At 33.9% G+C, this 14,443-nt stretch overlaps 1 protein-coding gene across 1 annotated transcript in view; it reads right to left on the reverse strand.

Moving 5' to 3' along the window:
- LOC106874472 (uncharacterized) overlaps positions 1 to 14,443 on the reverse strand; it is a 55,944-nt gene that overhangs the window by 10,436 nt on the left and 31,065 nt on the right. Inside the window, exons 25-40 of the mRNA XM_052975965.1 lie at positions 13,985 to 14,034; positions 13,294 to 13,483; positions 12,103 to 12,374; positions 11,228 to 11,364; positions 9,853 to 10,009; positions 9,396 to 9,497; positions 7,463 to 7,621; positions 5,893 to 6,219; positions 4,793 to 4,921; positions 3,998 to 4,132; positions 3,512 to 3,648; positions 2,655 to 2,868; positions 2,204 to 2,314; positions 1,877 to 1,987; positions 1,389 to 1,535; positions 164 to 509 (exon numbers count right to left, since the gene is read on the reverse strand). Of these exons, the coding sequence (XP_052831925.1) occupies positions 164 to 509; positions 1,389 to 1,535; positions 1,877 to 1,987; positions 2,204 to 2,314; positions 2,655 to 2,868; positions 3,512 to 3,648; positions 3,998 to 4,132; positions 4,793 to 4,921; positions 5,893 to 6,219; positions 7,463 to 7,621; positions 9,396 to 9,497; positions 9,853 to 10,009; positions 11,228 to 11,364; positions 12,103 to 12,374; positions 13,294 to 13,483; positions 13,985 to 14,034 (2,724 nt within the window). The remainder of the gene's footprint in view (positions 1 to 163; positions 510 to 1,388; positions 1,536 to 1,876; positions 1,988 to 2,203; positions 2,315 to 2,654; positions 2,869 to 3,511; positions 3,649 to 3,997; positions 4,133 to 4,792; positions 4,922 to 5,892; positions 6,220 to 7,462; positions 7,622 to 9,395; positions 9,498 to 9,852; positions 10,010 to 11,227; positions 11,365 to 12,102; positions 12,375 to 13,293; positions 13,484 to 13,984; positions 14,035 to 14,443) is intronic.

Genomic DNA, 14,443 nt, shown 5'->3' on the forward strand with positions numbered 1-14,443 from the left:
CGCAACAATAAGAACTAAGATGTTGATTAACTAACTTTTGTTTGTCTATTTTATAAACTGAACAATAATTAATAAAACTCAACAGCTTCTCCCTGCAACCCCCACCCATACATTAGAAATAAAATAAAAGAAAGACACAACCAAATAAAAATGACTCAATTACCTAGTGGGGCATTTGGAATACTGTAGAAATATATGATCAATGGCCATATCATTTGTATAATGTCCACTTCGGATTGCAAGGAATGATATCCTCATGTTTTTGCTGGTTGGGAGCGTAACACATTTATAATGCCACAACTTTCCTTGGTCTCCTGTTTTCTGCCAGAGTATAGTGTCATGTGCAATGTCTAACTGATTGACCATCAGCTGCAACGTGCCCATCTGTTCGCCATACATGCTGTAATAAAAGGTAAGGCTTGCAACAGTGCTGACTGTGAAATTTGGTGAAGTGAATGCTGCAATGTCACCTTCTTCTCCTTTCGATCCCTCAGTATACATGTATGATCCTAAAATGGAAACAAAAATACTGATAATATCCTCAATTCTAGAATCATAGTAAACACAACAGCAGATGATAAACTCTCAGTCACTGTCTTGATTTGCAGTTTTAGGGATCACATTAATCTAATACAATTGTTTGGGTAGGACTCTTACAGCAACTCCTTTCTTAACATTCTTAAAGTCAATCACAATAATCACTAAGCAGGAAACAATCGATAAATTTACTCTGTTTATTGCACAAATTAATCTCCACACAAGTATAAAATGTCAAGACAAAATTCTTACTCAAGGAACACACACACACACGTGTATGTAAACATACACACACACACACACACACACACACACACACACACACACACATACATGTATTACATTTATGAATATATATAAATACATATATGCATATATATATATATATATATATATATATATATATACACACACACACACACACACACATACACACACACACACACACACACACACAAAAGCAAACAAACAAACAAACAAACATGCATATATGCATTTGTAATTTGGAGCCTGAATGGTAGAAACATTCATTATGGTAGCCATAAATGTAAGGGCCAATTCTTATAATGGTAATAAAATGCAATGATGGAAGCAATGAAGATCCTTTTTGCTAAGGGTCCAATTTTGAATATGAATTCTGAACTCCTATCAATATGCAAGCAGAAGAATGATAAAACCTCCTTGTTACAGTTCAATGGATGCTACACTTCAGTCACTTTTATATCTAAAATCTTGTATTTTTATGTTCCTACAGAATATGTATGGACTGTAATTTTGATATATACGTGAGTGTGTGTGCATATACATATATGTATGTATATATTTATATGCCATTCAGGTGAGATACATACCAGTCTTGTTAAAGGGGTCATTTGATGGCCCTGTATTAGCAGAAGGTGTTGTACCCGATACTCGAATCCATGTGAATTTTGTGCCATTACTCTTATAACCGCATTTGAACTCCTTTTCAAAAGAGCAGTTTACATTTTTGTAAATATCTGAGAAAGTAGAAACAAAACAGATTTACAAGTATGTCTGTGTAAAGAATACACAATTGCAAGAGAGGGAAGAAAGAATAAAATAATTTCAAATTATATGAGGCATAATTTTCATGACAATCTACAACATGGCCATGAATTCAAACTTTCCTGTAGCTATTGTTCTTAAGAATGACTTAATCTGTCTGATTATATGCATTGCTAAGTGACTATCAGCATATAAAAGTGTTACAAGATTTCAAAGGAACAACAGAAAAGAAATGGTGGGGAAAATAAAGAAAGAGATACATTAAAACGATATAATTCTTAGTTGCGAGATGAGAGAAAAATCAAAAACTTACCACAATGCCGAATCTCATCACTCCCATCAGTACAGTCATTTTCTCCATTGCAAGTCTTTGAGTAACTTATGCAGATGTCAGAGTCACATTGGAATTCATCATTTCTGCATTCTAATGATAAAAAGAGAATTGATTAATCAAGGATTATGAAGAAAAGATAAGAGAAATTAATTCTAGTGTCTATGTGTCTGTATTATAATATAATATCAAGAAGACAGATTGACCAAACAGTTTCAACACAGTAGTTTCTATCCACGACCTTGTACTTACTACACATAGCTAAAACTTATGTCAAGATTTTGCCAACATGTGTCAGATAAAACTTACTGCATTTTTTCTCATCACTGGAATCAAGGCAATCAATAACACGGTCACACTGCTTAGATGAATGGTAGCACATATCTCCAGATTTACAAGGCAACCATTCTGGTTCACAACCTGAAAAAAAATAAATGAAACAATGAAGATTCTTCGTTGTATGAGAAATGATGTTAAATATATTTGTGATTGTTTTTGTCATTGGTATAACTAAATAATTCTTGGTAGCCTGGCATGGGTCAAACATCCATCACAAATAAAAATCCTAATTAAACCTTTCAATCTTTCACTGGTGTTTCTTCCAATGATCCTAAATAGATTAGCAGAAAAGATTACCTTGAAGGGATTTAAGTATACACTGGAGTATGTTGTTAATTAGTTTCTCATATACACTTTGAAAATTAGTACTTAAAAAAAAAAAAAGAGACAAGGAATACTTTTAAGAGATAGAAATACTTACTCAGATTTTGGCAGGCACCTCTTTCGATACTGATATCATCAATCATAACTCGGCGCTTTGTTGAGGAGTCTAGTACTTTGCCGATCACATCAAAATAAAGCTCTGTTTCTTGACCAACAGATGGTAACGTCAGTTGTACTTTTGACCACTTAACAATCGATGTTTTGTTGTAGGTCCAGAGAATTAATTTTTCTGAGTGATTCCTGAGACTGACCTATCAAAAGGTGTAAACATGAGGGTTAGATGTGTGCAGCTTTTAGGGATGGGGAGAAAAATGAAGATGGTGGAGATGATGATGATGAAGACGATGATTTATCAATTCCTAAGCACTGCACATACACCTGACTCAGCCCTAATTAACAACCATCACCAAAAATTAATAGAAGCTTTAAAGTAGAAAAGATGAATTCATATATGAACCATCGTAACAAATCAGTGCTGGCTCTAATTTCTAAAGAGAATCTTTAGAGATAATGTTTATAAGTGATTGAATCATGCAGGTAGGACACATTATTGACTTATAAGCCTTTAACAGACTTGGTCGTATAATGAAATAGGGTGTGCCTACAAGCAATTAACGTTCATTCATGAACAAACAGTCAGAAAGGCAACCATAATGAGGAGGTTGAAGTGAATCTTTAAACATCCTTTTGTCATTGTAAACAAAAAAACAGAAAATTTCATTTTCTAAGAAAAGTGTGTCACAAAGGCCTTGAGTGCTTCTATTGTAGAGTCACAGCTGTTTTAAAAACAAGCTCTGAACAGTGAAGTGGTTATATTAAAACAAAGAAAAATAAATGTTTAAAATTGTTTCATACATATATTAGAGTCAAAGGCATGGGAAGTCCTTTATTTACCTGCATATTTGCAGTTGATTCATACTTGAGATAAAAATTAAGACAGTGAGGTATGTTGTCTTGTCTCAGATTTAATACCATTCTTTGTACCCATGGTTCTAAGGTTTCATAATGTGTTCGGGCATAAGCCAACATACCTACAAAAGAAGACAAAAATGTCAGTTTGTTACCAATTGGTTCAACACAGCTTGAAATAAGGGCAGATAGAATACAAAGTGAATGACAATGTTATAACTACCAGAAAGAGTTAAATTAAAAATAAGAAATGCTCTTTACTTTTCTGTCTCCATTTAGCTTCATAGTTAACAGGTAAAAACTTACATTTTACAGTTGAAATTACTATTAAGCAGGAAAGGTAAATGGAGTTTGTAAAACTTTTGTTTGCCTTTTTACTGGAACCACATGGAAATATTCTCATTTTAAAAACAATCCAACACTTGTGTTGTCATTTAAGAAATAGGTACAAAATGTAGCCCTTTCACTTACCTGAGCTTGCTTTTGATGTATGATCAAGTGTCTCAGTAAAACTGGCAGGTACAAAGATCCAACTGTAGTCTACCTCTGGTGATTCTCCAATTCCACACAACACTCCATCGTTAAAGTTACAGTGATAGGAGGAATCTAGTGAAAGTAAGAAACAAATTAAATCAAAACAACATATAAAATATTCTTGAAAAACCATTTAACTTGGAATTACAGGCTGATAAAAGGATGTAGTGGAGAGTCAAATGGCTCCAGGGACAGAGAGAGAGATGCTGGACATTCTATTTATGAGACTTGAATTCAAATCCAGAGCAGGTGTCACACAATTCTCCTAAAACCTAAATTTTGGGGGAGGATTAATCATTCATTGATGGCAGCGTCTGATCATGAAAGATCCAATAATTGACTTTCTATTCTGTAAGATGAATAAATATTATCTTGTTTAATTCATAATTCAGGAAGAAGCAACTGGATCCTCTGATCATTCAGCTGTGTTGATGGGTATTTTTTGCACCTGGGTTTCTTACAAACTCGTATTAGCTTGAACAGAATGTTTCATCTATGAACTGGGTAATACAGAGAAGTTGGATATCTAGTCAAATAAAGATTGTGTTTGTAGGTATTAATGTCAGAGTATTGAATAAATTAAAGTATTTTTATATGTGTGTATATATATATTAATGAATTATAAGACAAGTGAGTTTGTTTACACAAAGATGTATTTACCTTGACATCAGACAGCTTTGAGAGAAATGTCTATATCCCTACAAACACAAATAAATTCAGATTTTTTTTTACCTGTACAATTGATTTCATCACTTGATGTTTTCCCACAATGATTCAGGATGTTACATTTGGTTTCATTTCGTAGACACAGAGCATTGTCACCTTTCTCTTGATAGCAAGAGATCTCATTCTGGAGACAACCTACAGAAAGAGAAAATCCCAGTGAAAAATGTGTGAGAGACAATAAAATCATGTAATATCAATTAGCAATTTTTTTTATCAGTTTTGGAACGGAATTCAAGTACAAAATCTGACTGAAAAGTATGAGGGAATGTTACTATGGCAAAAGAGCTAAAGTATGCAGAGTGAAACGATTTGGCACAGATTGACCTTCAACTCTGTCGTGTTTGCACACTGAGATATAATGTTCTCATTTGCTTCTATTGTTTATAGCAATGCTTGGAAGTAAAGTGTGTAGGGTGTGGTTGCCTCACCACACCACAGAGGTTCCATCAGTGATCTTGGCAGAGGAAATATGCACAAGTGTGTGTGTAAGTGCATGCATGGAAAGAGACACGGGTTGAAGGTTATTACAGCCAAGAATCTTTCTAAAAATCACATCCTTCTTGAAAGGAACAAGATTTTCAAAATGTAAAGGAAATCCAAGAGAATGTGACAAGGCAGCTGTTCACTCTCTCAAAAGAGGAATTCCAAGAATGTTTGCATCAATGGAAATGATGCTGAATCTAGTTGTGTGGCTTCAGAAGGGGTCTTACTTTGAAGGAGATGAAATGCTGAATTAATATGTCGTAATTTTTTTATACTTTTTGATCAGACCTTTTGTAGTCATAAATTAAGTAGGCTAACATCCACTTTACTATTCCTGTCACATTTACAAGAAAGAAAACAGAAATTATGGCTTGTAGGCACATTATTAATGGTAAATAAATATTAATAATTAATAAATAAATTAATAAATAATTATTAATGGTAAATAATTAAGGTAAAATGCTAGCTATTATGATGATAATTAAAAAGGAAATCAAATAACAATATAACACAAAACTGGAGAAACTTTAAAAAGCAATAAAAATCAACAAATTATCTGCAAAGTGTTCTTCTGTTCTGAAATATCAGAGGAAAAAAAAGAGAAAATATTAAGAAGCACTTACTTGTGTCCGAACATGCTTCAGGAGATACTAAAACATCATCAATGGCCATACCATTCATGTCAGAGCTTCTGAGAACGAATTTCAAACTGAAGTTTCCAACAACTTTAAAAGTGTGACTTGCCATTTGCCAAGAGTCCTGGGGAGAGTTTTCAGTCAGTGTCAACAACTCTGTGATGTTCAGTGTCATTTCATTGACCAACAAAACTTGGAGTTTAGAAGTACCTTTACCCCAGAGTTGATAAAAAAACCGTAAGCACATTGCCTTATTAGCCTCAAAGACAGGTGTTTCCACAACTGAATATTTTGAATAACCACAGATATAACGACCTAGAGAAAAATATAATAATAATAATAATAATAATAATAATAATAATAATAATAATAATAATCTTTTCTACTATAAGCACAAGGTTTGAAATTTTGGGGGAAGAGACTAGTCAATTACATCGACCCCCGCAGTACTTGATTGATACTTATTTCATCAACCCCCAAAGTATGAAAGGCAAAGTAGACCCCCAGTGGCATCTGAACTCAGAATGTAAAGATGGACAAAGTGCCACCAAAGCATTTTATCCAGTACACTAACAATTCTGCCAGGTCCCGACCTTAATAATAATAATGATCCTTTCTACTGTAGGCACAATCTTGAGGGGAGGGGAGGGGTTGAGTCGATTACATCGACCTCAATGTGTAACTGGTACTTTGTTTATCAACTCTGAAAGGATGAAAGGCAAAGTCAACCTCAGCGGCATTTGAACTTAGAACCTGATTTTGCCAACTCGCCACCTTAATAATAATAATGACGATGATGATGATGATGATGATGATGATGATGATGACGTTCATTTTATATACATATTTTTTAAAATATAAACTAGATACCTAATTCCACAAATTTATATTGAGGCATAATGAGTTTTTTCACTGTCATTAAGCTATGAGAAGGATAAACCCCAAATAGTCATCAGATTGAATTGTTCAATATTCTTGGAATGATAGTAAATAAAGCAAAAAAAAAGACATAAAACTAGACAGTGATATATATAACATAAAGATATATAATATCTATATATATATAAAGTATATATATAAAAGTAGGGTAAGTTATCTACATGATGTATATATGTTTTTTATAGACAGATTCATGTTTCTTGTTGCCACACATTTAAAAGAAACTATGTGATACTATCATCAGTACAACACAGAAGTAGGTTAGTAGTTGTGATGTGATGATTATACCAGTGTGTGAATATAGCAGCAATAAGTATGGAGATGTAGTGTAAACGTGAAGGTGTGTAATTTCCTAACGAGAAAGAAATTCATTAGTGTTAATGATAAGAGAGAACATCAAAAATTGACAGTGCAATAAAGAGAGAGTTGGATCTTTGTTAGATATAATGATAACTTCACACCTATTTCATACTTATTAGGCCTCTTCAGAGTTTCAAATGGCTTTGATAGTTTTGTTTGAAAAATCAAAACAACTGCAATGTTTTGCTGTGAGAAATAAATGGAGAAAGAGAGAAAAGGGTTATCTGTTTGTCATAGACAAAGAAATTAGAAGACTGACCTGGAGGTCCACCGTAGGTGTGATCAAATTGAGGGAATTCTCTGCTGTGTTTGAAGTTGACCGTGCTGTCCTCCATCCGGGAACCACTCCAGAGCCATTGGTCTGTCATGTTGTAGCCACATAAAAATTTGTCATCAAATGTACAATTGACAGATTTTTCTGTAAGAGAGAGAGAGAGAGAGAGAGAGAGACAGCGAATGAGAGATAACAAAAAGCAATTCATTAATTTATCAAAACAATAAGAAAAACACTTTATAATGATGGGAAGTTTCTAGGAAAAGCAGGCGATGGTTGTTATACCATCATCAATGACATTATATAGTATACTGTTATTCCATTGTACCATGCTTCTTAATGATATTCATGCTACATGGCTACTAACACCACCACTAGTAACAGTTTCAAACATTGGTAGAAGACCAGCAATTGTAGGTGGGAGAAGGGGCTAGTCAATTACCCCAGTATTCAACTGGTACTTATTTTAATGACTCAGAAAGGATGAAAAGCAAAGTCAATCACAGCAGCATTTGAACTCAGAACATAAAGATGGAAGAGATGGCATTTAGCATTTTGTCCAGTGTTCAAATAACTCAGCCAGCTTGCCAAGTGATTTTATTGACCCCCAAAAGGATGAAAGACAAAGTCAACCTCAGTGGAATTCAGAACATAAGGATGGACAAAATGCTGCCATACAATTTGCTTGGCAAGCTAATGGTTCTATGAGCTCATCACCCTACAATGACTTGAAACATCATACATTATTCATCTATACTAGAGTCAATTAAACATTGTTACTAGAGTCAAGTATATTCAGCACACAAGAGAGACATAAAGCAGATGTATAAGTTACAGAGAAGAGGAAAAACTGAAGAAACTGCACGAAGATTTATTGTGCATGGAGAAGCAATCAGAGAAACAAAAAGAACAATTCATATAAAATGCACATAAATAAAATAAAACAAAAGCAAGTAATAGCAAAAGAAAAAAGTTGGAAAACTGCCTGAAACCAATAAAAGAAAACACAACAGAATGCATGAAATACAAAAAGAAGCTGTCACAGATTAAATAAAATAACAAATATATCAAAAAATAGACCCTCAAAATATAATTAAATTACCACAGAAAAATTCTGGAAATTGCAGTAAAATGCACAGAAAAAAAATATGATGAATAATAAAATCCCAAAAGACATTTCCATGGAAACAAAACCCGCAAACAATGAGTTGGAACTAAAATATACTAAAAGACTCAATAATAAACAGTAAAAAGTACACAAAACACTGGATTAAAAGAAATCAATATTGAAGAAAAATCAATCATAAATAATAAAGAAAATAGAAGAAATAATGATCAGAGCAAAATTAATGAACAGAGATCAATAGATCACTTAAAAAAAGTCCCTGCTCAAACAAACAGGAATTTTCACAATAGGAAAAAGCATCTTGACAATCAGAAGAGCTAAGTACAGGTTAAGAATAGCAAAGAACCAAAATTCTTTCCATAAAAACAAATCCAAATAAGAACTGGTTCAATCATTCCTCACCATTCCTCACCATTCCCAAGCTGTGACTAAATGACTGAATCTATTTAATGGGAATGGGTAATTGAGATTGATCTTAATTAAGACCAGTTTTTCAGATGAACCTATGAGAAAAAAAAGAGCAGTTGCAAAAGAAAAAGTAAACAAAGACCTATTGTTATTTAATGAAATAGAAGACACGGAGGGTAGGAATCTGATATGGTAAATGGTTGGGGAGAAAAGCCAAATTATCATAAAATATAGCACTAAAAAAGAAAAAAATGTCCTAGAAGTGAAAAAAGACTAAAATGGGAGTCACACTCCAAGAGACACACCACCATAAAATTATGACACTTGTACAGTAGGGGGAGGGTTAGGGCCACAAATACCTTTTTAATATGAAGCAGTACTTACCACAAATATCTTCATCACTCTTATCTGGACAATCAGCTTTTCTGTCACAAACAAGGGCTTTGTCAAACAAACAAGAATGGTTCCTACATTTAAATGCACAAGCTGAAATATTAAAAATACACATTGTTATAAAATTAATGGTGATATATTTCCCTGTGGATGAGAGAAAAGAAGAGAGAAAATGTATCTATGTCTGTAGAAACTAGCCCACATGACATTGTCAATGAGAAAGGCAGTTTATTACCGTACATTATAATTAAGAAAAGCATTGTTTATACACCACAGACTATTTTAATGAGATATAACTATCAAATGATGCAATAATTCTTCTCCTCTGGATCTCTTCTCACATGAATAAGTGTGTGAGTATTTGCTAAATGTTTATTCTGAAAGAAAACTTAAGCCAATTTATTCACATTATTTAAATTCTGTAAGGGCAGTTTGCAATGCTACATACCAGTTTTCTCCTCAATCCATGGTAAGTATAGTTTGACATCAGTAAACACGCCAGGTTTTCCAGGTTTGTCACATGTATCAGCGACGAAACTAGTGATTCCCACTAGCTTTGCAATTCCAAATTCATCTTCGCACCATAGAGGCCCTCCGCTGTCACCCTGGAACAATATGTCACATTTAATTACCAACACTAACCATCATGGGCACCACTATAGTTACCAATCACCATCGGAAAATCATAATGACCACCCCAGTTATAACCATCAACCTGAGAATATTCCCCACAGTAAACTGAAAGAGCTACATCTGGTATACACTACCAGCATTCCAGCAACCATTATAGCAATACATGACCTGCAAAAATACTTAAGCATAACTTTATAACTTCTTTTATTAATTAGGGACTTCTTCAGTAGTTTCTGAAATCCAAAATGGAACCTGAAACAATTCATCAAGCAACAGATCAGGGAACGTTCTGTGACCGTTCAAATCTTCTAGTATTCTGCAGATATCTTCTCCACTAAATTTTACATCTTCAGCTAATGGTCACACCAACTGGAATAATATTCTTGTTTCCCAGAGTAAATAGTTCAGTAATCTCAAAATTTGATGGCCTTTTTAATATGTTGTGCTTCTTTGTGTATGATATATTATTTGTTTCTATTAGATGGGGAAATGTGTTTATTAATAGGGTATTTTATGCCATAAAATCAAAGTAGATAAAATAAAAGATCAGTAGGAGAGATTGCCAGATTTTATCAACTGCAGGTATGGTTGTGTGTTTGTGGGAGAATATATATTTCTAATAGTTTCCGTGTATTGACTTGTGTATTTCCAAGAATGCCATCCATTCAGTAACTCACAAACTTCTTGTTTTTAATACTAAAGATTCTGGTTTTATGAGATTTTTTAATCATATCACACTAGAATTCATTTATTCACAGTCTGGTATATATATTTACTATTTAAATTGATTCTGGTCACTGAAACTTGCTGACTCTATCTTACTTTAGCAGAAAACTTCTTGTTATCAGCCAGAATAGGTTGAGCTTAAACATTCCCAAAACAGTATCTGATCCATCCCAGTGCCTCATTCCCTGTTAAAACCCCAAATGTATCCTGACACAACCTTTAGAAAATGAAAATCAGAGTTAATATATGCCACATCTCTTAATTATTTTCTGTAAATGGCATTAAAATCTGTGAGTGCCTAATAAGTTGGTACAGAGCTCTAAGCATTCATTCTTGAACCAAGATGGACCCCAAATTACAGCCCAAATCAAAAATATTTGATGTGGTTAGACAATGTGTCTTATTTATAGAGAAGGTATAAATTAGAAGTGTTAATCTATACTGGAATATGTAAGCCAACTCACCAGACAGACAGCAACTTGTGCAGAGTAATGTCCAGCACAAATGCTAGTTTTAATTCGACCATTCCAAACATGAGTACTGTTACATTTCTTAGTCTGCCAAAGTGACATTTTGGCCATTTGCAATGTTTTAGAAGGAACTACAAGAAAGATAAAATTCCAGTAAGGTTTCCAAATTCAATTAATATCTACAAATCATATTTTCTTTAAATATTCAACATTCTAAAAATAAAAAGCAAATGCAATAAAGCTTCAAAAATGGTTGTTTAAAAGTTGGTTGTCACATGTTTTCTTCTTCAACACCAAACAGAAAACAAATACAATACTGACCATTGAGAAATTTATCCTTTTCCATTTATTGTTATTAATTATTCAAACACTTAGCTACGGGAGCCACATATTAAAGGTATAGATTAAACATTTTCAACCATAGATTAAACATTTTTAATGTCATCACTGAGAAAATTCATGTGAAAATTGAGGAAGAAATTATATTATATAGCTGGATTCTTTTTCTAAAAGGACCCAAGCACTTTGTTTACTGTTGAGCAGAAAAGGTTGGAGAATTCCTTTCAATGGGTCAGATTTGTACACTTTAGCAACTTTAAGAAGTGAGTGGTGATTTAGTGTATGGCAACAGTAGTGAAGGTGCAGTGTAAAACAGAAGAGCAATAACAAGTGTAGTTTGAGGAGAGCAAAGAAAACTGTGATAGGATAAAGGAGTGGATTATATGGTGAGGTGGTAGTAAAGGATTTGAGAAGACACATAACAGGGTGTGGTTTGGTAAGCAATGACAAGGGTCAGCTTGGGGATTGGTTTCAGGAGATAATGACAACATAAGGTTGAAGTGTGAGAATGAACAGCATGGATGACTTACCAGGATTCTTTGATGAAGTGTGTCCAAAGCCAGAGGCATGACAACTTGAGGCAAAGGTGAAAATGTCGTCTTTGCCAATTAGGCAGATTGGCTGTATATAATCAGTGAATTGAATTGGTGTTTCCAGCTGTAGCAGTGCAATGTCATTCTTTGGTACCCATATGAAGTCATGGGATACAATACGCTGCACTTTCTTCACTACACGGTGAGGTTCCATTTTGGAGATATTATACACACCAAGGTAAACTTCTATCAACTCTGGTTTGAATCCACTGGAAATATATATCATCACCATCATAATAAACATCAACATTTTAGCTTCTATTTCCCCCCACGCAAACAGACAATATTTCTGCATCCATCTTAATTTTTTGTTCTTTTGTCTGTCACACATAACATCTTGAACTCACTAGTTTTACTCATGTTTTTCTTTATCATGTGTACCTAGAACTTTCAACATACACAGCCTTTCCCCTCATAATTCCTTGTTGATTTACATTACATACTACAAACAATGCTGTTATTTCTCTTGCATACATTAACTTTTAATGCCCAATCATTTTTTCAGCCTACTTCTTCTCCATCTGTCATGCAAATTATTGCTCAACATTTAATACCTCAGGTTAAAGTAATTTCTCTCTAATTGAGAGCAAAAGATTTAGAAATCTTTTGCTCTCAATGCCCTTCCTTTTAGGGAGTATCAAATTTCTTATGATACTTAGCAAGATGATAGTTAGCAAGGTGGGACACACATAAGAAAGAAGAAAACAAAAGACCACTGATGAGGTCGCAGAAGTGTGACGAAAGAACTCTGGCCGAAATAGGATTGATGTAATGTAATATAAAGCTGAAGCAAATTAACACCAAATATACAGTGCGTGTGTTTTTATTGGCTAAACTGGCAATATGACCATCCCCAAGTACAACAACATCTGTTTCAACACACGATTTCACATCAAAAATGTTGCAAAACAAATATATAAACGGAATTTAACAATATAGTTTTGTTACTATCAGTGTTGCTTGAGAACTGAGTTTCAAACCATACCAGGATTTTATTGCATCTACCAAAAGTCCATGGGTTTAAAATTCAAGTTGATGCAATAGATTCTACCTCAATCCATCCATAAAACATTAATTAAATAATTTGGTGTTCTTTGTGAGAAGAAATTCTTCAGTATATTTACTTGCCTGACACAATGTGCAGCTGTGAGGATGAAGTACTCTGTGATGATGGAACCACTGCAAAGAGTTTCTCCCATTAATAGGAAAGCGTGCCATGGAATTTTACCCGGTTCTGCATCAAAACCTCCAACAATCAATGGAACGTATGATGATACATGTTTCGAGAATGTGTTGAACAATGGAGCAATCCCACAGGCTGAAAATAAACAGATATTATTGACAAATGAGAAACAGGGACAAGAATTATAAAATTGGTTTGCAGTAGTTTGGCCAGCAGCAGAGAATGAATGAAAAGTCACTAGGAATCATTTTTATCATTGCAAATCAAAAAACTATAAAATATTTGTAGAGATATTTGGTGAAGAAATAAAAATAGATTTGGGAAGTAGTCCAATAGTTTAATCAGTTGGCCACCTCCACTTTTGGACTGGTATTTTATAAAATAGATGCAATCATGTCTTTTCAGGCTGGTACTGCAATCCTATGAAATATTCTGAGTTTCATTCCATTACAATAGGAATCTCAGAATGCTAGTTTTAGGCAACAAACACTTCAATTCACAAAAGCATTGGAACAAATTTTTAAGCTGAAGGAACCATGATGGCGAAAGGAACCAATAAAATATATACAAGTCATATCCTAAAAAAGGTTCACGTTGCCAAGAAAAAGAAAAATTTTGAAGTCATTAAATACTCACATCTTGGCTGGCAGGAGATTCGGATTACCTGGGAATTTGAACAGTTATTCCTGGAATACAGAAATAAAGTATATAAAAGAAACAATAATGATGTGAATCGTTAAACAAGGTAACAATAATCACAAGAACTTCAAAATTGCTACAACTCAATCGCAACAAAGCTTCAGCCTTCCTCCTCCTCTAATATATGTATATTCTTTTGTTCTTTTACTTGTTTTAGTCATTTAGACTGTGGCCATGTAGGAGCACCACCTTTTTAGTCAAAGAAATCAACCCCTGTACTTATTCTTTGTAAGCCTGGTACTTATTCTATCGGTCTTTTATGCTGAACTGTTAAATTATGGGGACATAAACACACCAACATCGGTTATCAAGTGATGGTGGGAAGACAAACACAGACACACACACACACACACAGACACACACACACACACACACACACACACACACACACACACA

Source organism: Octopus bimaculoides, chromosome 23 (assembly GCF_001194135.2).
Source record: "Octopus bimaculoides isolate UCB-OBI-ISO-001 chromosome 23, ASM119413v2, whole genome shotgun sequence".
In the NCBI taxonomy this organism is placed as follows: domain Eukaryota; kingdom Metazoa; phylum Mollusca; class Cephalopoda; order Octopoda; family Octopodidae; genus Octopus; species Octopus bimaculoides.